At 60.5% G+C, this 27,254-nt stretch overlaps 4 protein-coding genes across 6 annotated transcripts in view; 1 reads left to right on the top strand and 3 right to left on the bottom strand.

The window, feature by feature from the left end:
- Window positions 1–297: 297 nt before the first annotated feature.
- LOC111146062 (ABO, alpha 1-3-N-acetylgalactosaminyltransferase and alpha 1-3-galactosyltransferase) lies at window positions 298–3,802 on the bottom strand. Its single transcript, XM_022501440.1, has 3 exons — window positions 3,464–3,802; window positions 2,772–2,918; window positions 298–752 (listed from the first exon to the last, which is right to left on the bottom strand). Exons 1-3 carry the CDS (start codon window positions 3,685–3,687, stop codon window positions 722–724), a joined length of 402 nt encoding a protein of 133 aa, XP_022357148.1. The 5' UTR covers window positions 3,688–3,802; the 3' UTR covers window positions 298–721.
- A 3,644-nt stretch (window positions 3,803–7,446) lies between these two features.
- Window positions 7,447–15,753, bottom strand: LOC111146059 (surfeit 6). Of its 3 annotated transcripts, XM_022501436.1 has the most exons (6): window positions 15,573–15,753; window positions 14,135–14,343; window positions 13,808–13,816; window positions 13,427–13,498; window positions 12,113–12,304; window positions 7,447–11,909 (listed from the first exon to the last, which is right to left on the bottom strand). In XM_022501436.1, exons 1-6 carry the CDS (start codon window positions 15,664–15,666, stop codon window positions 11,430–11,432), a joined length of 1,056 nt encoding a protein of 351 aa, XP_022357144.1. In that variant the 5' UTR covers window positions 15,667–15,753; the 3' UTR covers window positions 7,447–11,429. The 3 variants fall into 3 exon arrangements, with proteins under 3 accessions (XP_022357144.1, XP_022357142.1, XP_022357143.1); XM_022501434.1 differs by lacking the exon at window positions 13,808–13,816 and having other exon boundaries at window positions 13,427–13,515; window positions 14,110–14,343; XM_022501435.1 differs by lacking the exon at window positions 13,808–13,816 and having other exon boundaries at window positions 13,427–13,573; window positions 14,189–14,343.
- A 3,971-nt stretch (window positions 15,754–19,724) lies between these two features.
- LOC111146289 (mediator complex subunit 22) lies at window positions 19,725–25,668 on the bottom strand. Its single transcript, XM_022501778.1, has 4 exons — window positions 25,443–25,668; window positions 23,852–23,932; window positions 22,910–23,118; window positions 19,725–20,508 (listed from the first exon to the last, which is right to left on the bottom strand). Exons 1-4 carry the CDS (start codon window positions 25,563–25,565, stop codon window positions 20,319–20,321), a joined length of 603 nt encoding a protein of 200 aa, XP_022357486.1. The 5' UTR covers window positions 25,566–25,668; the 3' UTR covers window positions 19,725–20,318.
- A 546-nt stretch (window positions 25,669–26,214) lies between these two features.
- LOC111145750 (ribosomal protein L7a) overlaps window positions 26,215–27,254 on the top strand; it is a 2,891-nt gene continuing 1,851 nt past the window's right edge. The window contains exons 1-3 of the mRNA XM_022500933.1: window positions 26,215–26,295; window positions 26,712–26,832; window positions 27,020–27,169. Of these exons, the coding sequence (XP_022356641.1) occupies window positions 26,293–26,295; window positions 26,712–26,832; window positions 27,020–27,169 (274 nt within the window). The 5' untranslated portion in view covers window positions 26,215–26,292. The remainder of the gene's footprint in view (window positions 26,296–26,711; window positions 26,833–27,019; window positions 27,170–27,254) is intronic.

Here is a 27,254-nt window from a genome sequence, read left to right as displayed (position 1 = left end):
CCCCGTGGCGGGATGCCCGCCTCCAGCGCTGGGCCACCCACAAGACTGGTGCGCTGTGCTGTGCGAGGCCTGTGTGCTCGCTCGGGGGTCCTGAGGCATCTCTCGTGCAGGGCCCTGCACCTCCCTGCGCTGGGTGTCCTCGGACCAGCCTGGGAGGCCAGCCGGTGCCCGTAGCACAGGCAGGGAAGCACAAGGCCAGAAGGTCCAGACGACCTGTTCCCGGTCCCAGCGTGTGCAGCCTGGGCTGAGGGTGCCCCCCCAGCAGAGAAGGAGCTGGGCCCAGGGAGCCTGAGGGAGGACATGGCACAATGAGCCCAAAGGAGGGCAGGGAGCCCCGTGGGGACCTTGACCTCAGGCCCACTGGGAGACCACGTCCCACCCACACCGCTCTGTCCCCAGGGCAGGGGTCGTCAGGATGTCCAGGTTCCCAGGCTGCATGGCTGGCAGCCTCCGGCTGGCATGGGAGGAGGCACGGCTGGGGCAGGAGAGAGCCCTCCGCAGAGAGGAGGGGGCAGGCGCTCCCCCAGCGGCAGGTGCACGAGGGCGGGCGGTGCGCGGGCCTCCGCGGGACGGCAGAGCCGCGCCACAGAGGGTGCCCCAAGGCTGAGGCCGAGACCCTCTACAGCATTGGCCACCGCACCCCCTCATCTCCACCGACAACCCCACTGTTCTGTGTCTTGGCCACTTGCTGTCTCTGGACTTGACCTTCGATCCTGCCTTGTCAGAGCGGCTCCCCTGTGTGGACTGAGGTCCTAAACAAGGGACAGAGAGGGCTGGGGCTCCTCCTCAGCCAGGGAGGGACCGGGCGTCCACTATGCCCCAGCTCCCCCTGTGGTTCAGCCTGGAGTCCTGCCCTGGCTTCCTCGGAAGTAGGAACCCCCAGCACCGTGTGTGCCCCACTCGCCACGCCGGGTCTCCACCCATGGCCCCCTCTCCTGCCCTCCCTGCATCTCCTATGCAGAGAACAAGGATGAAGATGTGGACGGGACAGTGTGCTAAGACCCCCAGCACCCACAGCGGATGGGGGCTACGAGGGTGGGTCATCCCCAGCTGCGCTCCTGTGAGCCAGGGGCCCGAGGGCACAACGCCTTCCTCTGGGAAGCCTCAGAGCTCCTCAGGGAGCCTGATGGCTGGCCTCCTGCCCCACTTAGCTTTGGGGGGCTGTCGCTGGCCCCCACTAAGCTGTCTCCACCTCCTGCCTTGTCCCTCCTTGATGGCGACTGATTCTCTTGCTGACAAGGTCCCTGGTCAACCACTGGTATTCCCCGAACTCCCCCAGATCAGGTATCTGGTCCAGCCCAGGGGCAGGGAAGGGGAAAGTCGACCCCTAGAAGAAGAGGGGGCTTGCTTGGGCCCCAGCTGTGAATCCAAGGGCATAACCTCCGGGTCCAGGTCTACATCTCCCCGGCCCCAAGACGTGGGAAGTCTTCGTCAACAGCCTCATGTGGCTGGTCCCCCGTGAGGGCTCCACACTGTGGGGGGATCCGCACTGTGGGGATAGCAGTTCCCCGTGGTCAGGCAGGTTTGCTGAGCCCCTCTGAGATGGATTTTTATCAGCAGCCTCTGAAGCTACTTCCCTAGGTCTTCCCCATTCCTGGAAGATCAGTCAATGGCTCCCACTGGGAAGGTAGGCACCACCTTGAACCTGGGGACAGGGACGCTACACCCCACAGGCTCGAGTCAGGTCACCGGGGCAAGTCCACGACCGGGCAATGTGAGTGTGGGTTCGCGGCTGGATTCTGTGAGTCTGGTTCCCTCCAAGGATCCCACAGGCAAGGGCTCCTTCGTGCAAACCCATCTCCAGCCCATGGCCCGGGCCACGTTTAGAGCCCAGGGGGGGACATGTGAGGAGAGCCCGTGTTTGTGCAGTGGGCAGTGCTGCGACAGAGCCACTCGTGCTGACCACGAGCCCTGGGCAGTGAGGCTCTGGCTGGTGATGTCCGTCCCCTGTCTCCAGGGACTGGGGGAGGATTCTGGGCCAAACCTATACCCGTCTCAGTCCCTGCCCATGGGGCCCGATGCCTCTCTCAAGACGGCCTGGGCAAAGGGTCACCCAGGCCTCAGGACGATCCTGAGGGCCTTGAGGGAGCTCTCTGGAGGAAGGAAGCTCCACCTGCCACAGGCCCTGCACCCCCTGGGCTCTCATGCTCCCCCCCACCCCATGGCAATCCTGAAAGCTGATGCTGTCACCAGCCCCACCTTCCAGGGGCTCTGAGGAGCCAGGCCTCTTGCCAGTAGCCGTGCCTGGCATGCTCACGGGTCCCCTGGGGTCCCATGGCCTCGCTGCTCAGCTCCTGCTCAGGGACCTGGGGTCCGGCACTGACGGCTGGGTCTGACCTTGCCATCCCCCTCATGAGCCTCATCCTCTAAGGGACGCAGAGGAGGATCCAGCCCGACTGGCATTGCCTCGCTACCAATCCACTACACGTACGTGTCTCCCCTTCCACGTCTCTGGTTGGAGAGGGCTCCCCAGTAGCCTGCATGTTGGGGTGCGCTGCCCGTTGACTCCACAGGAGAGCAGCCTGGGGTCAGGGCTGTGTCTGTGCCGGGGGGGTGTCAGCCGCAGTGACATGCAGCCTCCTGAGAGGGAGCCAAGCGGTGTCCCTCAGTGGGCCCAGGAGAGCCCCGTAAGCCTGCTGAATGCATGCACGGTCACATTAATCCCGAGGACGGGGGTCCCTGCCCCACTCTGCGCTGCACACGCACACACCATGATGTCTTTGGTCTCTCCTGCCTCCCGGTCCCCACCCTCTGTCATCTCATCGACTCACTTTTTGATAGCAAACACCATTAGTCTGATGGTGGCGTTCTGTGGCCGGAACTGCTCATTCAGGATGTCAGTGTCGGGGCTCCCTTTCCAGATGACAGGGGCAGCCACGGGGTCAGGACAAGGACACCGTTCCTCCTGCACAAGACAGCTGCAAGGCAGCGCGTGAGCCGGCTGGAGAGTCAACACGCCCAGGGCCCTGGTGCTCGCCACCCCCACCCGGAACACCCCCTCCCCCGGCCTCCATCCGTTCAGGAAGCCACAGGGCACGCCCTCCTTCCAGAAGGACTTCACACCTGCAAGAAACCAATGAGATGCCAACCCGTACTCAACCCTGTGCAGCCCTCGGCGCTCTAAGCAAGTCCGGACCCTGCGGGACCTGAGTGGGAGCTGGGATTGCCCAGCAAGGAGAGGGGGCCCTCCCCCGAGAGGGAGGGAGCTCCCCTCCCTCGGTCTCTGGTGGGCAAGGGACAGAAAGCGGAAAACGCCACCCGGAGAGGGAGCAAAGCACAGAGAATGATCTTTGGGCCCCGAATCCAGATCTGGGCAGCAAGGACAGGAACACGACCGACAAAGCATGCGCCAGCCGAGTTTTCAATGAACCCGCCCTCAGCGTCTGCCTTGAATTTCCGTAAGTTTCTAGAAGGGAGGTGAAGGGAGGGGAGGGAGGGAACACAGTTCAGTAAATTTACTCACGAGGGGGTCAGCACCTTGGGCTGGGGGTAAAGCATCCTGAAAACCACACAGTGTGACGAGGCTTTGTAGGAAGGCGGCGCCCAGTGGGGCTGGAGAGCTGATGCAGGGGACCAAGCCTCTGGGTCCTTCCAGGAGGAGCCGACCCCACAGGCTGCAGCCCCATGTGTCCCGCACACACGTCCGAGCTGCGGCTGACCAGCGGCTGCGCTCACACCAGGTCTCATCCTGAGGCCCCTCCCATCACCGGGGTCCACCCCCAGGCGCTGCACACAACCGGCCTTGATCTTGTGGGGCTTGTAAGGGCCTGCCCCTCCCCTAGAGGAACTGGCTTGTGGACCCGGATGTAGGGGCGGGGCAGGCCGGTGGAGACGTCCAATCGGTGGGGCGCGTGTATATCCACTGGGGTGAATTGGGATTCAATTGGCCGCCTGTGGAGGGGCGGGGCTCAACCACCCCCATAAAGGTTGGTCTGCGAGGCTGTCGGGGAGGAAGAAGGGGAGTCGGCCGGAGCAGGGGAGTCGTGGGAGAGGGAAGAAGAGCGGTAGGAGCTGTGACAGCTCTTGTCAGAGCTATAGGCGACGCCAGCGGCCCCGCCCGCACACCGCGACCCTCGGCAGCGGCGCCGCGGGAACGGCCTAGACGGCAGCAACCTCGCCGGCAACCCTGAGCCGCTGCCTCGCCGGAGCCGCTGCCTCGCCGGAGCTGCGTCATTCCGGGGAGCGGCTTCGTCTGGGACGAGGCCTCCTTGGTGAGCGGCCCTGCGGGAGCAGCATCGCCGCGGAAGAGGCTTCCTCCAGAGCGGCCCGCAGGAGCAGCCCTGTTCGGGGAGCAGCCCTGTCTGGGGAGCGACCTCATTAGCAGCGGCCTCGTCCGGAGCGGTGGCCTCCTCTGGGGAGCAGCCTTGTCAGAGTGGCGTCATGGGGAGCAGAGTCTGTGTCATCGGTGTTGTCCTCCTTGTCGTCGTCGCTGTCGTCATCGCCTCTTCGTCGTTGGGAGCGGCCTCGTCCTGGGAGCGGCTTCCTCCAGAGTGGCCTCTTCTTGGGAGCGGCCCTGTCCAGGGAGCGACCTCATCAGCAGCGGCCTTCCTGGGAGTGGCCTTTTCTTGGGAGCGGCTCCGACCGGGGAGCGGCCTCATCTGCGGAGCAGCCTCGCCCAGAGCGGCCTTCTTGGGAGTGACGTTGTCGGGATCGTCGTCGTCGTCTTTTCGTAAGAGACAGCCCTGACCGGTCAGTTTGATTCTTGATGCTTGGCGCGAAATAAAGCTTTGCTTGACCTTCGCTTTGTATCAGTCTTGCTCCTTTGATCACGGACCCTAACAGGGCTCATGAATCTCGTCCCCGTGCACACATGTCCGCAGCAGCGGGTTGTCAGGGGCCGACGGGTGGAAGCAGCCCAAACGCCCATCAACAAACAAACGAGACGCCGTCTGTCCACACAACGGAATACAATTCAGCCATAAAAAGGAATGAAGTCCAGGGGCGCCTGGGTGGCTCAGTGGGTTAAGCCTCTGCCTTCGGCTCAGGTCATGGTCTCAGGGTCCTGGGATCGAGCCCCGCATCGGGCTCTCTGCTCAGCGGGGAGCCTGCTTCCTCCTCTCTCTCTGCCTGCCTCTCTGCCTACTTGTGATCTCTGTCTGTCAAATAAATCAATAAAATCTTGAAAATTAAAAAAAAAAAAAAGGAATGAAGTCCTGATAGACGCTACAGGGAAGGACTCTCAAAAAACTGGGCTCAGTGAGAGAAATGAGACCGAAGGTCCATATTCTGTAATTCCACTTCTGTGAAGTGTCCGGAGGTGCTAACTCAGTGGGGAGGAACACAGGTTGGTGGGTGCTGGAGTGGGAGGGAGGAGGGAAGGGGGAAGGACTGCTTAATGGGCTCGGGGTCTTTCTGGGGGTGACAAGAACGTCCTGCAGCAAGAGAAGGATGGCAGCCACACAACAGTGTGAATGCACTAGAAGACACTGAGTCAGGTGCTTTAAACGTTCGGTTTCCTGTTATATGAATTTCATCCTAACAATATCTATTTATTTTTTTAAGGATTGTATTTTTTGAAAGAGAGAGAACAAACAAGAGAGAGCACAGGCAGGGGAAGGGGCAGAGGGAGAGGGAGAAGCCTGCACACTGCTCCCCTGGGGCGTCTTCCCTAGCACCGCAGGCCCATGTCAGGGGCCGTGCCTCAGTTCCCCTGCGATGCACTGGCAGCGCCCCACGGGAGCCCTCCCCGCACCACCGAATGGTGCTTCATGTGCCTCCAGAATACGGGGACCATAGGCAAAGGTAAGACATCCTGGCGTTGTGCCCCCAGCAGAACCTGGTGCGTAAACATTCACGTACTCAGTGGCTGTTGGTGATGGCCTGTTACGTGGCAGGCCCTGTCCCAGGAAGGGGGGAGGCTCGGAGGCGCCTCCTTGCCAGCAGGCTCTGCCGGACCTTAAGTGCTGCTCCTCTGTCCTCTTCTCCTCTGTGCCGTTGCATTTCACTACTGACGTTACGCTCATTCATACAAGTAATCTAGAAGCAAAATTTCTGTTTTCTGGGAAGTGTACATGAATCAAAATGATCTGTTCTGTAGGCTTTTGGGTAGGATTCTGTAAAATTTTGGACCTCATTTTATTCCATCATTATTATTTATTTTGTGACAGGGTTAACTCTAGACATTTTCTCCATTTCCTTTACGAAAAGCAGTCTGCTCTCTCTTCCAAAATCACCTTTGCTAAATTGTATTTCCTAGGATATGATCTATTTTGTTCAGATTTTCAAATCTATTTGCATAGAATTAGGCCAAATAACCTTTTCTTCTTCCTTTGTTAATAGTTTGTAGATTTGATGTTGTGTGATTCACATCTCCTCTTACCCACACCAAGTCCTTTTCTCTGCTTCCCTGTCGTTTGCTGTTCTTTTTTAATGGGGATGTCTAATTTACTTTTTTTTAAAAAAGATTTTATTTATTTATTTGACAGACAGAGATCACAAGTAGGCAGAGAGGCAGGCAGAGAGAGGGGGGAAGCAGACTCCCCGCTGAGCAGAGAGCCCGATGTGGGGCTTGATCCCAGGACCCTGGGATCATGACCTGTGCAGAAGGCAGAGGCTTTAACCCACTGAGCCACCCAGACGCCCCTCTAATTTACTTTTTATTTCTTGTCTTTTAACCTAAGTAATAAAATCAGTTTACTCCTGGGGCACCTGGGTGGCTCAGTTAGATAAGCATCTGCCTTCAGCTCAGTTCATGATCCCATGGTCCTGGGATTGAGCCCCACTTTGGCTTCCCTGCTTGGTGGGGAGTCTGCTTCTCTCTCCCCCTCTGCCCCTCCACCCTGCTCATGCTCTCTCTTTCTTAAATAAATACAATCTTAAAAAAAAAAAAATCAGCTCATTTCTTTGAGCTCAGCCCACCAACTCCAATGCCCCTGTCCACTTGCTTTCCTCCCAGTTCCTGAGCGACCTTTGAAAATTACTTGAGGGTAGCAGTTTTTATTTTATTATTATTATTATTATTATTTGCAACAACTCAAGAAAGTTAACATTGCCTGTGGTGCTCTTCTTTTGTTTAGGGTATTAAGATTTACTTTACAGTGAGTTAATATTCGTGGACTAATTACGACCACCCTGTATTTGAAAATTTGTAGCGCCCACTCTCGGTATACGTCACGCTGCATGGTGTCACACCTTTAGGGGTCGGGATTACTCTGTGTCCAGCTGATCTGAATGAACAGACATGAAGAGCTTGAAGGCCATTCAGCCCATCTCCTCTTGCGTCTTGCATGATACGCTCTTCAGTGGACAGTCGCTGAGAATGCTTGTTGTCATAGGAAGCCATCTTACGCTGCTTCAATTCTACTTCTGTGATGACCTATTTTTCTCCCATTCTGAGCTTGTCTGACATATTTTAGAATTTTTTATTTTTAAGTGACTTCTACACCCAGTGGGGGCTTGAACTCACAACCCTGAGATCAGGAGTCACATGCTCCATGGACTGAGCCAGCCGGGCGCTCCTTGCCTGATATTTTTCAATCCTTCTGTTGACTCACTATTGCCTCTGCAAGGTCGTTTTTCTACTTTGGGCTTCCTTTAGAGAGGTGATTGGCTTTTGCTTCTGTTTTTTTTTATTCCTGAGGAAATATTTGAGAAAATTCACTGGCAAAAAGTGTTTGGCATGGGTTCTTCAAGTGCACCTGTCCCTGGCTCTCTCCTTTGCATCGGGTGGTATTTCTACACAGATCTCATGCAAATTCCCACGTGGAAACTCATGACAGAGTAAGCTTCTTCCCGACACAGGTATCTGCACAGGTCACGGAAGCAGGATGAAACATGATTATCTTTCAGAGCAACAGGACTTTCCTTATAACCGAGGGCTGGGTGTGTAGCTTCAGCCTTTACACCCCCGAGTCGGAGAGAACAGGAAGCTGTAGGAACAGTCTCAGGGCAATGTCACGGTCACCCCAGCCCCCCACAGAGGTGCTCCGGCCAGGTGGTTGAGTCTTTGCCCCCATGCCACACTCCTCTTCCCAGGACCAAACTCCCACATGGGCTCCAGCTGCCATTCTGCCCCTCACATTCCTGAAGCTGACACAGGCTTTGCATTTGCCTCTCGGAGAGGGGACTTACGGGTCCTCCCAAGAGCTATGACCAAAGACATCCCCTCCTCACTGCATTTTGCTCCTATTCGATTCCTGCTGGCTTCTGCGCCGTCAGCTGCTGTGTGGGTCGGGACACCAATGCCTCCTACTTACAACAAGATCGTCTTGTTTTCTGTTTTTATTTTCCTAGCTGGCGTTGGTGCCTTCGGAAAGAAGAAATACCAGCTTCGTGCTGACTGCTTCAGGGTGGACGTGCCCTAATCTCTTCATCCCCTTACCGCTCAGGTCCACAGACGTGTCACCCACGGCTTGCCGCTGAGAGCCGAGACTGATGTAGAAATGTGCGCCAAGAGCGCTGGCAGCCAGCCTCTGCTCAGGAGGTATCAGCCTCTTCAAAGCACCCTGGCCCTCCCTCCGGGCCCTGAGTGGGTTGCATTTCTGTGCCCACTGGAAGTTGGGTGCAGCCGTGGGACTGGTTTGGGCCAGTGAAATGTGAGAACACGTGGTGCTTGCAGACAAAAGCTTTCAGATCCCACGTGGAGTCTGCCTGTTTTCTTAACTGATGACTTTACCGGTTGAACAGACCAGTTTCAGGTTCTCTGCAAAACCGCGAGGAGCCGGCTTCCTCATTGCTACATCCATCTCGCCTTCCGATCTCTAGACCTACAAGTGGAGTCGGACCTCAACAGGCCCCGAGTACCCAATTACAAGGTCAAAATAGGAAGGTTGAACTCACTAAGTGAACAGAAACATTTGCTGCTTTATATTGGGAAAAGAAAAATCAGGGAAGTATGTGGGAGCTGATCCTGGAAGTGCTTGGCCAGGAGGGACGCAATCCCAGAATGGCTGGCGTGTGCGACCAAGGTCCGATGGGCTAGCTAGGGAACGAGGACGGATTCAGTGCTCGCCTCTGCAGCCCACACAAAGCCTGGAGTCCACTGAGGTCTGCACTAAGGTACACGAAGCTCCCAGACACGCCCTGGAATAACAGAAACGTCAGAAATCCCCATGGAGAGGAAGATGCGGAGGAGCCTGGTCATGTCACCTGCTCACCCACCCAGCAGATGGTCAGGGGGGGATCGGGAAGACGCACCTTTGCCACATGCAGAGCTCAGTCGCCTTGGAAAAGCAGCATGGTGGCTCCTCTCTGAAGCTGGAACGCTGCTATGACACCATAACTGAGCTCCCAGGGCCAACGCAGGTGTCACGACCCAACAGCAGAGAACATGCAGCGAACTTTTATTCCCACAGGCCACGTATGCAAGGTTCCCATGACTTCCTGCCAGACTAGTGCGGTGAGCTGGATGGCACGACCCACCGAGGTCTGGAGATCCTCTGTCCCCCGTCCCCAGGTCTGGCAAACAGATGCCTCACTTGGGCTACCTGATCGGTCACAGCCCCTCTCTGAATTTCTGAACATGCATTAGTTCAAGTCCTGGGGCCCCAAACAGGAGGGAAGGCCAGGTTCCTTCTTCTCAGTCTCACCCAAAGAACCGGTGCCAATGGGAGATTCCTGCTGACCTAAAAACCACCAGTACTTTGCCCCCAGAATGGCTTTATTCAGGAATAGCAGAGAACTACAATTCGGGACTATTCGGGACATGCAAGCTATAGCAAAACCACCATAAAGTCCGACAAAGAAAGGAGAGTTATTTTATGAGGACACTAGAGGGGCTGTCCTGACCGGAAGTCCCTGGGCAGGAGCAGGACTTCAGGGCGAGGGGGGTCCTCACCAGCTGAGCCGCTGGGCTGGTGGATTTCTTGTCGGAGATGCAATGTCCCTCCTTCCCTGTTGGGTCTGTCGTCATGATTCCCTCTTGAGGTTACATCTCCTGGGGTCTGTGACAACGGTTCTCCTTGGAACAGACTTCTTCATGCGGAACTTCGGCAATCACCTCTTGACTCCAACAAGTAAACCCTGCTGTGGCCAGACAACACGCCTGGGAGGACGCCGATTCCTTGACAGAGAGCTTGCTTCGTGGACCAGGCGGTCAGTTGTCGTTGCTGCCCCAGATGTGGGTGGCGAGCCGGGCGCTTGTGTCCAGACACAGCGCTCTGGGTCCTTAGATCAGGCTCCCAGCCCGCATCTAGATCTTCCCGATCCACTGGAGTTCTGCCTGGTGTGTCTCGGCCTGAGAGAGGCACCAGATGCCTCTGCCTTTGTTTGTGCGCAGATTTCCCCTGGGGGACTTGCAGCTCCGTCACTGGGGGCGTCAGCACCCCTGATGGAGGCGTCAGAGCCCCTCCATCCTCCATCCTGCCGTGACCTACCTTAGCCTCTGTGGTGCTGTGGACCTCAAGTCCGCTCTGGCCAGGATGGCCACGCCGGCCTTTCCGTTACCATCGATGTAACTGGAGCTCAGCCTAACAGTTACCAACGGCTTTACTGAGGAATGACTCATGAGCCACAAACCCGGGTCTTGTGTGTCTGCAGAGGTTCTGCTCCCCTGCAGGGGTGTGTGGAATCCCTCCGCCTCTGTGGGCGGTGCGCATCACCCCGCCGAGTCCTAGCTCCCAGCGGTCCCTGTCTGCTGCCTTCTCCTGCACGGACACCCTCCGCGTGCCCCGGCTCCCCCTTCCTCCCGGCACAGCGCACGCCACGCTCGTCCTCGGCCGCCATCGTTCTCTCCCCACCGAACATTTATTTATTTTAGAGAAACAGCACGAGCAGGAAGAACCGAGGGAGGGCATGAGAGATTTCAAGCAGACTCCACGCTGACGGGGGAGCCTGATGGGGGCCTTGATCCAAGAGCCTTGAAGTCCGGACCAGAGCCAAGCCCGAGAGTCAGGCGCGTCTGAGCGACGGAGCCACCCAGGGGGCCCCCAGCGGGTATCACAATCTTAACACTTCCCGTGTGGGTGTTGGCCTTAAGCTCTAACTCTCGCTGCTCTTGCAAAGACACTCAGGATGACGCCCTCCCAGTCACAGCCACGTCGGTCCCACCCTCTGCCCACGGCGAGGCCGGTGCCACCCTGGACTTGGGCTGGAGCAGTTCTGAGCTTCCTCCCTTCCAGGGGGGTTTTGGACGGACACGGGCAGTCCCAAAGGCCACACGTTCCCGGCCCGTGTCAACACGGGAGGGGGAGGAGGAGCCAGGGAAGAGCCCCTCAACCCTCGTGCCTTCCACGCCTCCCACCCCCCAGACTTGTGGGCAGCTTTGGGCCTCCCAAGAGAAGGCGGGAACCCGGACCCGGTCAGCCCCTCCCAAGCTCGGAAGGATCTGGGCCTCCGTTCTCGGTAACTCTTCCTTTCCTTCCCCCGGGGGCGCTGAGCCCTCCCAACCAGCTTGTGGGGGGAACCCACGGAGCCGCCATCTGCCAGGAGTGCAGACCAAGCTCCCGCCGCCCGCCCATGAGGTGGGAGGGCAGCCCCCCAGGGCCACAGGCTCATGCCAGGCCGGCCCGTTCCAGGTCCTGGGGCAGGATCCGGCCCTTCCTGCGGGCCTTCTCCAGGCGCCGCTCGGCCCGGGCCGCCCTCTTCTCGCGCAGGTTCCGCCGCCGCCTGTCCTGCCGCTGCCGCATCTTCTCCACCACGTGGGCCGTGCGCTTCTCCCACCTGCGCCGCCGCTGTGCCCGCCGCTTCTCCTTGCGTTTCAGGGCCTCCTGCAGCCGGTGCTCATCGTCGCGGATGCGCACGCCCTCCGCCTTGTACAGCAGGCTGGTCCACTGCATCTTGCTCTGCAGCTCCCGCGCCTTCCCCTCGTCCCGGCCCCGCAGCTCCTCCAGCAGAGCCTGCCTGGCCTGTAGGCGCTCCAGCAGCTGCCGGTAGTTCCTGCCCGTCAGCGGCGCCAGGTTCCCTTTCAGCTTCCGCCTCTTCTCCTTCGGGCGCTGGGCCTTGCTGGCCGCTTGCTCTGCAGTCACCTCCACCTTGGAAAGAAGGGTTGCGACCCCAGTGAATTACAGCTTTACAGTACCTTTCCTGTGACTGCTCACAAGCACCCCGTGGGCAGGGACTGGTCACGCTCTGCAGTATGACCCCATTTTGCAGACGGGCAGCTGAGGCCAGAAGCCCACAACCAGGCACGGGCAGAGCCTAGGTGCCCCCGTGCCATGGCTGCGTCCGGCCTCACCTTATTGAAGAGCAGCCCCGCTGGTACGTCCTCTCGCAGCGGTTCTTGGGGTAGCGCACGGGGCAGATCCGCCGCCTCCGCCGCCTTCTCCTTTGCTCTCAACTCCTTTCGCTTCCTCTTCTTCCGGCCCCGCTCCTGCTTTCTCCGCCGTCTCTTCTCCAAAGCAGCGAGAGACAGCTCCACGGTTTGGCCCTGGAAGAGGAAAGCGAAATTCACATGGGAGGTCCTCCCAATTTGGGGGGCCCTGGTCCGAGGCGTGGACACAGAGCAGGAAAGCAAGCGAGGAGACGGCTGCACAGGACAAGGTCCCCACTGACTTCAGTGTGCCCTGTGAAATTATCCATCACTCAGAACGTGAGGGACCCCCAAGAGGACACTAAGACCCCTGAGTAAGAAGTACGGGTTCCCGTCCCCAGGCACATCATACCAGGGCACTTTCCAAACACGGTTATTGTCTCTTCCTCACGGTCCCACAGGAAACACGTCCTGCAGCATTTCATAGACGAGGACAGGCTTAGCCAAACCCACCAACTCAAAAGTGGCATCAGGTCAGAATGACTCAGTGCCGTGCTGACCGCGGCACCATTCTGCTAGTGGCATATCTGACCTCTGGGCTCTCACCAAGGAACTTTTCCTCTGCAGGCCGACAAGGGAACCCTACATGAGCCTGATGCAGACCCGCATGTGGGGCCGGGCCTGGCGCTTGGACCACTCCTTAGAACGATCCCTGGGCTCGTCCCAGGACAGCTGCACAAAGAAGCTCGGGGACCATCCGCACACAGCAAGAGGTCCAGGGCATGTCCCCAGGAAAGGGCAGCTGGAGGCTGAGTGAGAAGACAACAATGCGAGCAGAGAGAGGCCAAGCTGGTGCAGGTCTGACGCTCCCTGTCGAGGTCACCTCAGCTTGGGCCCTCGCCTACCTCACAGGGCTGTCGTGGCGCTGCGGGGATGGAAGCGCTGCCTGGGGCTCAGCAAAGGCAGCTTCCCTGAGAGAAGAGGTTGGGCCTCCCCCCGAGAGCACAAGGAATCTGTAGCCCGGCAGAGACCGTACAAGGCGGGTGGCCCTGGAACAGAAGCTCCCTGAGATGATGCAAACCACAGCTGATCTCTTGCCTAACAAAGTGCCAAGACCCTGGCAAGACCCGCTGCAAGGGTGGGAAGAGCAGCTGAGGTCCCTCCCATAGCCCCACAATGGCTGGCAGAGCTGGAGGGACAACCCCACAAAGAGCACCAAGGCGCCTTCTCCTCCAGGCAGAGCAAGGAAACCAGCGCGGTAAACACTGCTCCCTGCACCCCAGCGGCCTCCCTGCTCACCTGGCCCCGAGCCTCCCGGATTTTCTCATGTAGCTGCTGCCGCACGACATCCAGGGCAAACAGAGAGTCGGGCTCTGTGACCAGGGTTTCTGCAAGGAAAGAGGCAGAGAACTGAGAAAAAACCCCTCCCTGACCATCCCGTCCATTCTCCCACGGCCCAGCTTCAAAGACTGAGTCTCCACATGCCGCCCACCACAACCCGCCCTCCCCGCCCCCCCAAACCGCCAGAGCCCATCCACCTGCAGGGCAGTCCAGGAAACTCTATTCCACCTCCTCAGGCTGGACTGGCCCCAGGACGTCCTCCAGGACAGGACACCCTTGTGTGGCACGACAAAACACTTCCTACAGGTCAAGCCAAAGCCATCTCTCATTTCTTCCAACCTCTGCAGCCTGGGCTTCCCTGCGTCTCTTCACAGGTCGGCTCCCGTGACTCCCCTTCACACACCTGCAGGCCGTGAGGTTCTGCAGGGCAAGCCGCTCCAGGTCCTCGTGGGACGTGACCTTGCCCCTCACCAGACCCAGCTGCCAAACGGCCAAGAACCACTACGTACTTCTGGGGATCTCGTGCACCCACAGAGCCCCTGGAGTCTGTCCCCTGAGAGCTCTCTCTCTAGAAAGTCTCAAGCTACTCCAGTGTGCCTAGCACCACGTTTTCTTAGGGTCATCGAGGACCACATTTTCACCTGGTGTCAGCTGGCCCTGCTCCACATCCCCATGTGCTGGGGACCGCATGGAGGGGAAGGCCTCTCCCTCCTCACATACTGCTGGCTTTCTGGCCCCGGAAGGTGCTGGAGATTCTCCCCCCAGAGCCTGGGTCTTCAGCTCCACAGCCTTCTCCCGCTCCCGTGATTTCTTCTGTGCTTTCCTCCTCTTCTTTTTTGGGGGCCCAGCAGCTTCTGAGCCTCGAGTTCTGCCGGCTGAAACACAGAGTTAAACAGCACTGCAGTCTGAACCTTCGTGACTCATTCAACCCGCAGGAAAGGTCTTGCAAAACCTCTGACCCCAAAAAAGGCTGACAGAGAATCAGGCAGGAGGACCCACCCTTATCTGCAGAGCTCAGACCCACCAACCCTGGAAAGCAAACCGGCCACACATGCCCATCCCTGAAAAACGTCCACACTTGTCCCAGCTTGTGAGAATCCATCTGGATACGCACAAAGACGGCCTCGGAACATCATCACGATGCTGTCTGAGGGAGAAACTGGGGAAACCCAAATACCATGTACCTACGAGAGCGAGCTGAGGAGCGGATGCGTGACGATGTGCTGTGCCGCCATCAAAAATGATGACGCAGGTTTCATTTTAACATCAAGTAAGGTTCCCACGGACACAGAGAAAGCGACTACACAAAGGGGAGTGTCCTAATGCGTAAACAGCACTCATTAAAAAAACCTAAAACAACATAAACCTAAACTATACCCAGCTGCTAAAAAGAAAAACTCAATTTTTAAAAAATTACCTTTTCCGCCCTTTTACTTTTTTTGTTTTTTGGATTTCACTTATTTACTTGAGGAAGTGAGTGAGCGCGCATGAGCAAGGGGGGAGATTTGGAAGGAGAAGCAGGCTCGCGGCTAAGCTGGGAGCCGGGTGCGGGACTGGCTCCCAGGACCGAGATCATGACCTGAGCCAGGGGCAGGTGCTTAACCGACTGAGCCTCCCGGAGCGCCGGAACTCAACTGTTCCCCTTGTGTACGGAACACACGCTTGCTTTGCATGAGGACAAAGTCGTTTTTTCTCTAGCTCCCTGCCAGCCCCCGCCACTCGCCTCCACCCGGCCCGGGCAGCACCCCCGGCCGGCCAGCCTGCTTCACCTGCCTGACGAGCAGTTCCCCGCCACGCCGCCCGGAGGCATCCCGGTTCCCTCCTGACCTCCCTACGCTGCCCACTCTACCGGGCACCTCCTCCAAGCCCCGCAGGAGCTGCCCGCCGGGGAGCAGACGGAGCGGGGTCCCCCGGAACCCCCAGGCCGACGCCCACGACAAGCGGGGAGACAGCGGCAACTTGAGACACCCCTCGTCTGCCTTCCCAGAACCTTACGGGCTTGTCCCCGCACCTACACGTCTAACCCAACGCAAGGCTACGGGGTAGCGTGCGGGGCACCCCCCGCCCCGAGCCCTCCCAGGCCCGACCCCCGGCGGCGCGTTACCGGACGTGCGCTTCTGCGGCTCCGGGCTGGGCTGGCGGCAGATCTTCCTGGCCAGACCCTGCAGGTAGGCGTCCTTGGCCAGCAGAGAAGCCATGGCCGCGCGCTCCGCGGCCTCCTCGGGCGGCACGCGCGCTTCCCAGACACCTCGCGACTCCCCGCAGAGCGGCTCCCGCCGCGCCACCCACGCCGGAAACCGCGGGTTGCGCAGGCGCCGCCGGCCGAGCGCCGAGCCGCCGGCGCGCGGTGCTCGATTAGCCAGGCCTGGCCCCGCCGGAAGAGGGGCACGGGGCGGGGCGCAAAGCTCTGTGGGCCCTGGGCGAGCCCCGGGAGGGAGCCGGTGCTCCCGCCTCTGCACCCCGGCCGCAGCACCGCGCCGCGGACACTGTAGGCGCTCGGCACCGGGGCGGGGGGCGACAGGCCCGACCGGCCGTGGTCCAGGCCTCTGGGGACTCGAATCCCAAGCGGAAGCTGGCGAGAGCACCACCCCCCGCCCCACATCCCCGTCCCTCAGCGCGTCTGGGTTTGACGGTTAAAACTGACGGTGCTGGGACAGGGCGGGCCCTCCGACGCCCTGTGCGGGGCGCGGTGTCCTCGGCGAGTTTGCGTCCCGGGCGCGCCGGGCAGAACGCAGCACGAGCACAGCGAGTCGGGGGCGGGGAGTGCAGAAGAAAGGCCGGGAGGGAGGATGCTGGGGCGCTCAGGGAAGACCCACCGGGATGTCGCTCTGAACAGAGCTGAGACTTAAGAACTCACGGGGTGGGGGGTCGCCTGGGGGCTCAGTCGGGCGAGCGGCTGCCTTCAGCTCCGCTCATGACCCGGGGTCCTGGGATCCTGCCCCCCGTGGGGCTCCCTGCTCAGCGGGGAGTCTGCTTCGCCCTCTCCCTCTGCCGCGCGGTCTCGGTCTAAAATACGTAAATAAGTAAAAACTCAGGAGGGGAGGGAGAGGAACGTTCACCATCCTGAGCCTGGAGACCCCTGCGCCTGGTTCCCTAATTCATGGCAGTGACAGGCTGTGACACAACGGGGGCCCTCGGAGGGTTGCCTGGGTGTGAGCAGGGAAGGGGGCCTTGCGATGTTCCGCAGGGGAAGCGGGACCTGGGGCTTAGATTTATAAATCACCACCTCAAAAGCCGTTTGAAAAGGCTCCTGATAAGTACGTTTGAAGCAGTAAAGATTTAACTTTCTGCCGCTCATCGGTCATGGGGTGCCGTTTTGAGGAGAGGATGGCTTCGTCCTCTTCCCGCACGGATTTTCGGTGGACACAGTCTGATGTGTGGACGGCACTCACTGAGCCGCCTGCACCTTCTTTCTGGCACTGTCAGTTTTAACCATCAAAGCCAGACGCGCTGAGGGACGGGGATAGGGGCGGGCGGGGTGGTGATGGCTGCTCTTTCAGTGGGACTTCTGGTCCCCGCAGTAAGTCTGGGCTTCTCTCCTCTCCGTCACCATCTCCCAGGAGGTCTTGGACGCTCTCCTGAGGTCTTCCCTGGACAGGGAGTGATGGATGCAGTGGAGTTGCCACAGGGCGGGGAGAAGAAAGTTGGGTTCTGCGTGCAAATCTAGACTGATGGGCCTTACTTTTCAGTTACCTTTTCTGTGAGGGTTGTCTAGAGGGTCTAACCAGCTGATCTACCTCTTCCCTGAAATCCTGTCCTCCCAGGAGTTTGGGAACCCCAGATGACAGGCCTTCCTCCTACCCACCTGCTCCCTCCTCCCTGGGCCTCGCTTCCCTTTTCTGTCAACTCTTATTGCACAGTGACCCTCCTCAGGGCTCCTGACTTGGTACTAATGACTCCCCCGAACTCCAGACACATCTCCATAGGTATGTACAGAACCCAGCCTCCCCCATTGCCTTCTCTCAGTTTCGGCCACTCCGGCCACTCCAAGCGTCAGGCCTTGAAGCCACCCTGCCTCCCCTCATTCCCCACATCCAGGCCTTGAGCAAATCTTTTGGCTCTCCCTTAAAAAGTATACCCCGGGGGCGCCTGGGTGGCTCAGTTGTTAAGTGGCTTCCTTCCACTTGATCCTGGGGTCCTGGGATTGAGCTCCGCATCGGGCTCCCTGCTTGGTGGGAAGCCTGCTTCTCCCTCTCCCACTCCCCCTGCTTGTGTTCCCTCTCTCACTGTGTCTGTGTCAAATAAACAAAATCTTTAAAAAAATACCCCGGGGGTGGGGGGTGGGGGGTGGGGTCAGTAGGCCCGGCAGGTATTGGTGTCTGTTTCCTTCTGGCCCCAACTCTTTGTCTCTCTGCCCGCCCCCCCGTTCGTGCACACTCTAAAATGGATAGATCTTATTTATTTACTTTTTAAGAGTTTATTTATTTATTTGACAGAGAGAGCACAAGTAAGGAGAGCAGCAGGCAGAGAGAGAGAAACAGGCTCTCTGCTGAGCAGGGAGCCCAATGTGGGGCTCAATCCCAGGACCCTGGAATCATGATCTGAGCAGAAGGCAGAGGCTTAACCAACTGAGCCACGCAGGTGCCATGATAGATCTTTTTTCAGTAAATAAATAGCATATCCAGAACTGTACTTGATGCACTCCAGACCACCACCCTGACCCTGTTCTGGATTTCAAGACTAGAAGAAACAGTAAAGCAAATGCAAGCACAATAAAGACGAGTATAAAAAGACATTTGGAGAACAACCGGGGAAGTCAGTATGTGTCACGATCCCAGATGACATTGTGGAATGAACAATCATTCTGTCGGTTGGGCCCAACGCTGGCCTTGGGCCCCAGAGAGTGTCGGTTTTCTTAGAGAGGCGAGCGGGCCCATGTTCCGAGGGGCGGGGTCATGAGGCCTGCAGCTGCCCTTCGTGGGGTTTATAAACGAGAGCGCAAGTGAAGGTGCAGAAGGTGAGTCCAGAAAAGCATCCGTGTGGGTGTTCTTTACGCGACCTTTACACCCTCACCAGGGCTTTGAACGGTCTCAGGGTAAGACTCGTGGGACACAGGTGCTACGACTGAGGACCACCTAGTACTTTAGCGACGTGGAGGCCACTGCGGACCCTAACACATGGAGCTTGGCCCAGGTCACGGAGACAAAACCTGCTGGAAGCAGGCTCCAGGGGAGCTCAAATAGCCCGTTGGTCCAGTGTGTTCTGCTGCCAGGGCCGTGGGCTGGAGCGGAAGAGGTGGCAGTGGAGAGCTGCCTCGCTTTAGGAGGGGGGAGACCACTTCATTTTCCAACGGGAACAGCGGCCCGAGCCCAGGAGAGCGTCACATGGTGGTGCAGAGATCCCGCTGCTCGGGTGTTTGGAAATTGGAAGACTCGAAAGCCCAGCATCAGGTTTGGTCCACTCCTTCCAGGCCTTTCCCCACATGGGCTTCATTGGCTGTAATCCCTTTGTCCTTTGTCAGTGTTAAATAAAAGTTCTTTCTGCAAGGAAGGTGCTTTGGGAGGAGGAGATCATTACCTACTTTCTCAATGGGAAAACAACTTCCCCAGGGCACCCCAGAAAACCAGGACCAGAGCCAGGGCTGGGCCCCAGGCCCATGCTCCAACCTGCACGGTGCCTCTGCTTGGCTGTGGGGGGTGGGGGGTGGGGTGAGGTGTCTCCGGGACCCAGCATAATTCAGCTTGTGTGTGTCCCCCTTCCTTGAGACACTTGTGGGCTGTCACCTCCCCACATACCAGCTGATGTCTCCTTCATGAGGAGGTAAGGCCTGCTGGTGATGGCACAGGGTTGAAGTCCCGGTTCTGGTGTGATTCCCCAGCATTGAGCCTTGTGCGAGGCACTGGGCCCAGCACTCCCTGTGGGTTGAGTCCTGATTTCTGCCGCTTCATTCCCAGCTCCGTGACTGCAGACACAACGCTTCAGCCCCTTCTGAACTCCCCTGCTCCACCCAGTAGCGCAGGGCACCACAGCACTGACTCCAGGTGCGATGAGGACAGCAGGGCCCAGAGACACAGGCACCTGGACTTTGTAACGTGCAGGAATGGCAGTGGCTTTTCAATCACCAAATATTAAGGACCTTCCGGGTCTCTGGCAGTTCTAGGCAATGGCAATGCAGTGACGGTCCCACACTGACCACATCCCTGCCCAAGGCCCAAGGCTGTGCAGTCAGAGCCCAGAGCCGCTCTCCCAGCAGCCGGTGGGAAGCCAACGGTGGCCCCAGGGTGGGCCAGGCCTCACAAGAGAGTGCCAACCGATGCAAAGGGGCAGAGCTGTTTTTATTCAACTGTTATTACAAAACGATGAAAACACATGTGGCAGAAATTAGGAAGGTCCCAGTCCTTGCTTCCACAAAAGCGGCAGGCAGATCTCTCTCCCTGCCGCCACAGCCCTTGGGGACAGTCAGCTAGTGTAGGGACCCTGAGGACAAGGCAGTGGGTGTGGCTCTGCACAGGAGGCCTGCCCTGGGAGGGAGAGTCTGGACTTGGCCAGTGTGGTTCACTCTGAGCACCACCCTACAGCTTTTAAGTAGCTGCACATCCTCCTGGCCCACTCCTGGGGCCAACAGGACTGTCCAGGAACCTTCTGCCCAGCAGGCCAGGAGGGTCATGAACAGAGGTGACCACTCGGGAGGTGGGCCACCTTGGAAACGGCTGGGGGAACTACCCGCCCCCCCGCCAACGCTCCTGGCAGGGGGTGGGGGGGTGGCAGGCCCTGGGCCAAAGCTCCCAAGGAGCCCACCGCAGCTGCCCAATGGGAAGCAAGGCTAAAAGAAGCAAAGTTGTGGCGAGCCCGGAGGGGACACCACACCTCCTCAGAACCTAGGGGTGCAGGGAGGGGAGCACTGGGAGGCTCAGGCGTGCTCTGTGGGGCCAGGGCCGCTGGCATGGGAGTGGGCAGGGGCCGCAGCCTGCAGGGGGCCAGCGCTGGGCTCCGGGGACGCCAGCACGGGGGCCGAGCGGCCATCAGCGGAGTCTGTGTCGAGGTCCAGCCCCCAGTACGCTTCGCACAGAGGCCGGCCGCTAGCTTCGCCAGGACTCGAGCTTTTCCACCACCAGAAACCCAGGGAGAGACAGCAGCGGGCAGAGACGGGCGGAAGCCAGGGCGGGGGGCAGGGGCAGGGAAGCAAGACAGAAGCAAAGTTAAGAAAACACAGACCACACCCCAGACCTGCCTTTCCCTCCTCTTCTCTGTGCTAGCCCCTCTCCAGGCACGCCTGGCTACCAGGGGCACGTGGGGCCGCCCCTGCTTCTGGGTCCAGTATGGCATCCTACCGGGCACGGGGCTCCAGGACCAGCCTCCAAAAGGCTGTGTGACCCTCCCGCTGACCGACCAAGTATGTTTCACAGCTGAGTAGCCGCAAGCTTGAGCCAGCCCGTCCCACCGCCTCCCATCCTGGCTCCAGATGCCCCAGAAACGAGCGTCTGGAGCTTGCTATGGTCTCTTCACAGTCACTACACTCTGCGAGGACCCCAACAGCAGACCCTGTCTTGTTCCTAGGTTCTCTGCCCAGCAGGACCTCTGCCTGCGTGAGGGGCAGAACCAGGGGCCCTGGTGTTCCGTGCTGCACCACTGTACCAGCAGGATGAGAGGCCTGTAGGCCTCCGAACTCGGTCTCCCTGCCTCTGCCTGGGTCAGCAGCGCTGGCCTGGCTGTGCATGGCAAGACCTGGGTGGGGATTCAGGGGAGGGGCATGGCTCACCAGAGCTGTCCAGGGGTGACTAGAGCCCCGAGGTCCCACACCTATCTGACCCCAACCTCACTCCCTCCCTTGCTCCTGCCTTCGGGGGTTTGGGTGCAGAGTGGCGTCCCAAGGAGAGCAGAGGGCGAGAGGCAGAGAAAGAGCGAGTCGTGAGCAGAGAGCAGGTGAGCGGGGACACGGGCATGCAGGGCACGGCAGCCTGTGTTAGGGGCTTCCGGGGAGGGCGCACAGCCTGGCGGCCGTGACTAAGTCCTGGCCTTACACAGTACGCCTCCCAAGTCCCTGGGGACAGCAAGGAACCCCCCTGGGTGAACCAGACGCTGGCAGGGCAGGACGTGGGAAGGCTGGCACTCGGGGCCCTGGGTTCTCCAGTCTTGTCAAAGTGACTTTGGGCATGTCCCTCCCCACCACCCCAACCCGGCCTTCAACAAGAGGCAGGAATAAATGCTTGTCCTGGAACCACCCAGCCCCCAAACCCGGCCCTTGGGGGCGACAGGAAACAAACACAGGGACGTAAAGGGATTCTGCAAAATCCACGGGGCTGTGAACCATGTCCCCCGGCATGGTCTGAGACACAGATGGTACACCCACCCCAGGGACCCACTCGGGACCCTTCTCTGAAGGCCTGGTGTGTACGAGGTGCTCACATGTTTGCTGGGCCGGTGGGTATCAGGGACCAGAGGTGGCCTCAGAACCCTCTGGAAAAATCTAGAACCGCTCCAGCTGGACAGTGGCACTGTCCTTCCCACAGAGGCCAAGAGGGCCAGGGACAGTGAGGGCCAGCCCTGAGTACAGGGCAGGGAAACCAAGGCGAGACCACAGACCATGCTGGCTCTGGGCATCTGTGGCCCCAGCATGGCCTCTGTGGGGCAAAAAGGAGCATCTGAAAGCCACCACAGGAAGGACGTGTTTGTCTGGGCAAGGGCATGGGGGACACTGCTCCGTCTGAACTGAGACTTCACTTTCTGTGCTGATAGGGACAGAGGTGCAAGGCCTCCCTGTCTCCAGCCTCAGTTTCCCTTGTGTATATTACACCTGGACTCTCGTTCCTCCGGACCCGTCGCACTCAGATGATTCGGGTCTCAGGATTCCAAGTAGTGCACGAGGGCTGGGGTGATGGGTCTTTCCCACTGCCATATCCCTGGGGCCCAGCATGGGCCTAACATGTAGACAGGCTCTGGTCTGTGAACCAGGCTGAGCTGGACAGGAACTCGGTGGTCTGGGTACCCCAGGCCCAGCTTTCGAGGCCATCCTCTGCTCGGGTTTCTTCCTCCTTCCCAACCCCCCACCACCATGGACCCTGACACACATGCTGAAGGTCTGGGATGCCCACACGGAACGAAATCCCTAGGCAAGCACTGGCACCCTGCCCATTCTGGGCATGAGCCTGGGCTGCCAGGGAAGCTAGCCCGGGCTTGGTGGGAATGTTTGAATAGCTAAGAGAGGTGCGCAGGCCCAGAGTGAGGCAGCGGGCAGCCCCAGCAGGAACGCTGGCTCTGCCCTCCCCTCTGGGGCTTGGCCCGCCCCTGAAGTCCTGTGATTTTCATCCCGCCGCCGCCGGGGGCCTGGCAGGTGGCGTCAGGTGTCTGTCCGTCACTCGCTCTGACGTGCGCTCTGCTCTAAGACCAGGGCACGTATCTGTGCCAAGAGCAGGAAGGGTTTGCAAACACGGGGCCTTCAGGGCTGCAGGCCGGGCTGGGGCCCCCAGCTGTGCTCCGCGCAGGGTCCAGCCCTATCGGTACCTGGACGAGTAATACTCCTCCTCCAGCTCGTATAGGTCGATGGAGACCTCATCCCGCAGGGCGATGAGCTTCCGGTCGCACTCCTCCTGCAGGGCTCGCAGCTGCTGGTTGCGCTGGTCGATGGCCTCGTTCACGGACGGGAAGTCGTTGAGGATGAGGAACTGCTTGAGGTCAGACACCAGCTTCATCAGGGACTCACCGGCTCGGACCTGTGGCCATCAGAACCCGTGCAAGGTGGTGAGGGAGGCGCAGCGGCCTTGCCCCCGGGCGCCTGGCGCTGGGCGCAGCTGCCATTTCCTCCTCTGTCGAGTGGGACTACAGCACTGACCTTCACCGGGTCGTGGCGGAAGTGAGCAATGCAAAGGACGGGGTCCAGGGCTCCCACCCTGACTGCAAGACGTGCTTTGAAGGCAGGCGCCCCCAGCTTCCCAGCCCCCCTCCAATCACTTGCTGCCGCTGTAGGGGTGCTGACCTCCCTTTACACGGGTTATGCTTCTCAAAGCCACAAGCTCCACAGCTAAAACTACCGTCCCGTGGGGCGGCTGCCGGTGCCCCTCCTCGGGGGAGCGAGCAGGCCAGTTGGGCATTTCCTATGACTTGCACCCGAGGGCACACATCCATGGAAACGTTTGGCCCCCGTGTTTGTCCCGTGACATGAGGAGGGATTAAAACGCACATCTTGGTCTGTTCGGCAATTTGCTTCTGCTTTCGTGATGAATCTCCAGGAGCTTTGCCGTGGGCAAGCAAACGTCTGCCCCTCTCTAACCACTGCACGGCGCTCTCTGGGACACGCGTGGCTGGCTACCCGCTGCCCCTCACACAGCTGCCAGCCAGCCCTCCTCTTGAGGGGAGTCTCCCGAGAAGTGGTTTGCCCATCCCCCCCAAAAGTGGGACCACAGACTCCTGCAGTCTGGGCCCTGCCCTTTCCACCCAGCGACTCACGATGTTGGCAGCGCGAACGTGCATCTCGTAATTGTCCTGCTCACCCTGAGTGGCCCTCGACACCTGTGTCTCGTCCTCGATCTGGAGGGCAGACAAAAAAAGCCCAAAATAAGCCCAAAATTGGCAGGTTCCCCAGCCCAGGGGCACTGGCCCACTGCAGGACACCCACACCTGCTGCCTCCTGCCTGCCATCCGCTCTGCCTTCTCCACCGTGCCCTGCTGGCCAGATCTGGGCTGGCCTCATGCCTTCCTGTTCTGTTCTCACGCGCTCACGGGCACTTTCGTTGGGAAAATGGATGCCTGTGGACCCTGACTCTGTGCCACCTACAGGGAAAGAAGTCTAGGTCACGTCTTCTTGCGGGTGTGGAGCTCTCTTAGGTACAAATGGGCTCAGGAGCTCTGACGCGCAGTAAACCGAGCTGCTGAATGCATAAAGACACGATGTATGTCTTCGGAGCCACTGTTTCCTGAGCGCTTTCCAGACTGCCAGACACCATGCTAAGGGCTCAACCACAGTGATCTTGTGGAGCGCCATCCTGGGTCTACAGGTGGGCAAAGCCGAAGCAGGGGCCGCTCGGAGTGCGCACCCCAGGTGTCTCCGACAGTAAATGGAGGAGCCTGGGGTGCTGCTGCCTGGCCTGGCCCGAGTGCAGGCTACTCACTCCCGCCCATCCATGTGGACAGGGCTTCCTTACCAAGCCCAGGCTGGGGACAGGGCACCCTAAAGTGAGGAGCTGGGTTGCTGGGTTCAAATCCTGGCTCTGACGGCTGTGAACAGAATAACCTTGGCAAGTTACTAAGCCTTCTGAGCCTCGTTTCTCCCTCTAGAAACGAAGAGGACAGCAGTACCTGCCCACGTAGCTCTTGTGAAGGATAAGTGTGATGGAACATGGTAGCTCTCGCGACTCGGCATGACACAGGCATGACACAGTGAGCGCACGCTACGGATAGGCTGGCTTGCTTCTTCACAGCTCTAACCGTTCCCCCGGGTCTACAGCAGCCGCAAGACCCCCTCCACTTGCTGCGGGGCGGCCCGCCAGGCTTGGCAGACCCGATCCTGACCTGTTCTCACCACCCGCGGGGCCTTCCCCACCTTTTCTCCCTGACTGCGCTCGCACGACAGCAACCACATCGGAGCCGGCGTCAGGCCCCATAGCGATCAATCGATCAATCGCTTTACACAGTCACCCATTCACCAGGGGGGCCTTAGAATGCAGGGGAAACGGAGGCATGGAGAAGTGCGGTTTCCATCCAGACCCGAGCGCGGGCTACGTGGCGCTGCACAGGGCAGCCTGGCCATCTCAGCAGGGTCCCTAACCAGCTGGCCTGCATATTTATCCGTTGCCCTGTTTGCTACTCCCCACTCCCCTGCTGCCCTCCCCAATATTTTCCCCGAGCAGACAAAGGCCTGGCCTGTGCGTTCTCTGCCCGGGGTCACCACCAGGCACGGAGCACCTGCGCCCTGAGAGCAGACCCCCACCCTGTGACCCCTGACCGCAGCCGGCGGCCACCGAGCTCACCGCAGGCCACACCCTAAGCCGCCCCCTTCCCCTGGTCTCAGAGCGTCAGGCGCCGGCCTGCGCGCCCCCACCTTAGCGGTCTTGATGATCTCGGTGAAGTTGTCCATGATGGACTTGACGTCGTCCTTGAGCCGCTTGTTGTAAGACTGCAGCAGCGTCTCCTTGCTCTGCGGCAGGGCTCTCTGCTGGGCCATGGCGGGGCCTCCGGCGGCGCGGCGCGGCGGCGACACCTGGGAGCCACGGTCCGGCGTGAGCGGAGCCGCCCCCGGCTCCGCAGAACCGCGACCTCAGCGCGGCCTGCCGTGGGACACACCCGCGCAACCGTGGGCTCCCGGGCCCGACCGCTCAGCGCCGCGGCCCGCCCTGCGCGCCCGCCGGAGGCCTGCGAGCGCCCGCCCCCCGGCCGAGGCCTCCCTCGGGTTCCGCCCCCGCCGCACCCCCTGCTCCAGGCCGGGACCACCCTCCCCCCCGCCCCGCGCCGGGCGCCTCGCGGCCGCGCGCCCCGGACAGACCGGCCTGGGGTCTGCACGCCGCCGACCGACCGAACTCGGAACCCGGGAGCCTCTCCGTAGCGGGGGCGCTGGCGGGGGGGGTCACACCTGAGAAAAGATGGCGACCCCGCCCCGACGCCCGCACCTGGTCCGCAGAGCCCGGGGCGACCCGGCTGGGTGCAGGCTGCGGCGGGGTGCAGACGAGCGCGCTGCCCCCACGGAAGGCCTGGCTCCCCGCCGCCGGTTCCGGGCCGCTAAGCGGCCGCGCTGAGGCACCGCCCCCGACCGGAGGCTGGCGAGGGCAGTCCTGTCTCTTTAAGTTCGAAATCCCGCGCAGGCGCCAGTTCTCGCGATTTCCGAGGTCGCCTACATATTACCCACAATTCTCCATCCTTTCTCTCTCTCTGTCTCTGTCTCTCAGGAACACAAGATGGTGAGTGGCTTCGCGGTGGGCTCTGTCGGCCCGGGGTCCGGCTTCTATCCGCGGCCATCCTCTTCAGCGCGGGGCTGCGCGGGGCTTTTTCTGCCGTCCCGCGCTAGGGGAGCCCCGCGGGGCCCGGCAGGGACGCCCCAGGCCGGGTGTCATCCTGGCGGCTGCCGGGAGTGCGGGCAGGAGGGCCCGGGCGGGGAGTGCAGCGCCGCAATGCGGGGCGCGCCGCACCCTGGGGGCCGCCCCGGGGGCCTCGGCTGTGGGTTCCGCGCCCGCCGTGCTCTTAGGGGCGCGCAGCCCGGGGACCGGGCGGGCTCCGGCTCGGCCGGTGGGCGGTGTCGCCGACGGACGTGGCCGCGGGGTCGCCGAGGCCGGCGGCGACGCGCGGACCCGGCCCCAGCGCGTTGCGTCTCGCGCAGCCGAAGGGGAAGAAGGCGAAGGGGAAGAAGGTGGCGCCGGCCCCCGCCGTCGTGAAGAAGCAGGAGGCCAAGAAGGTGGTGAACCCGCTGTTCGAGAAGCGGCCCAAGAACTTCGGCATCGGTGGGTGCGCGCGGCGGGCGGGGCGCGGGGCGCGGGGCGCGGGGCGCGGCGCCGGGCGCAGATGATGTGAGCGGATATTTGCTATCTGAGCCGCGTGACGACGCGCACCACCAAGATCGCTGATGCCCCGGCGCCCGCCGCCCGGCCCCGGCCGCCCGCCCACCGCCCGCCGCCCGCCGCCCCGCAGGTCAGGACATCCAGCCCAAGCGCGACCTGACGCGCTTCGTCAAGTGGCCGCGCTACATCCGGCTGCAGCGGCAGCGCGCGATCCTCTACAAGCGGCTGAAGGTGCCGCCGGCCATCAACCAGTTCACGCAGGCCCTGGACCGCCAGACGGGTGAGGCGCGGGCGCGGGCCGGGCGCGGGCGGGGGCGCGGGCCGGGGGCGGGGGCGCGGGGGCGCGGGCGGGGGCGGGGGCGGGC

This window comes from Enhydra lutris, unplaced genomic scaffold, assembly GCF_002288905.1.
Source record: "Enhydra lutris kenyoni isolate GAN:26980312 unplaced genomic scaffold, ASM228890v2 scaffoldscaffold13, whole genome shotgun sequence".
Classification (NCBI taxonomy): Eukaryota; Metazoa; Chordata; class Mammalia; order Carnivora; family Mustelidae; genus Enhydra; species Enhydra lutris.
This window is presented reverse-complemented; position numbering and strand designations above follow the sequence as displayed.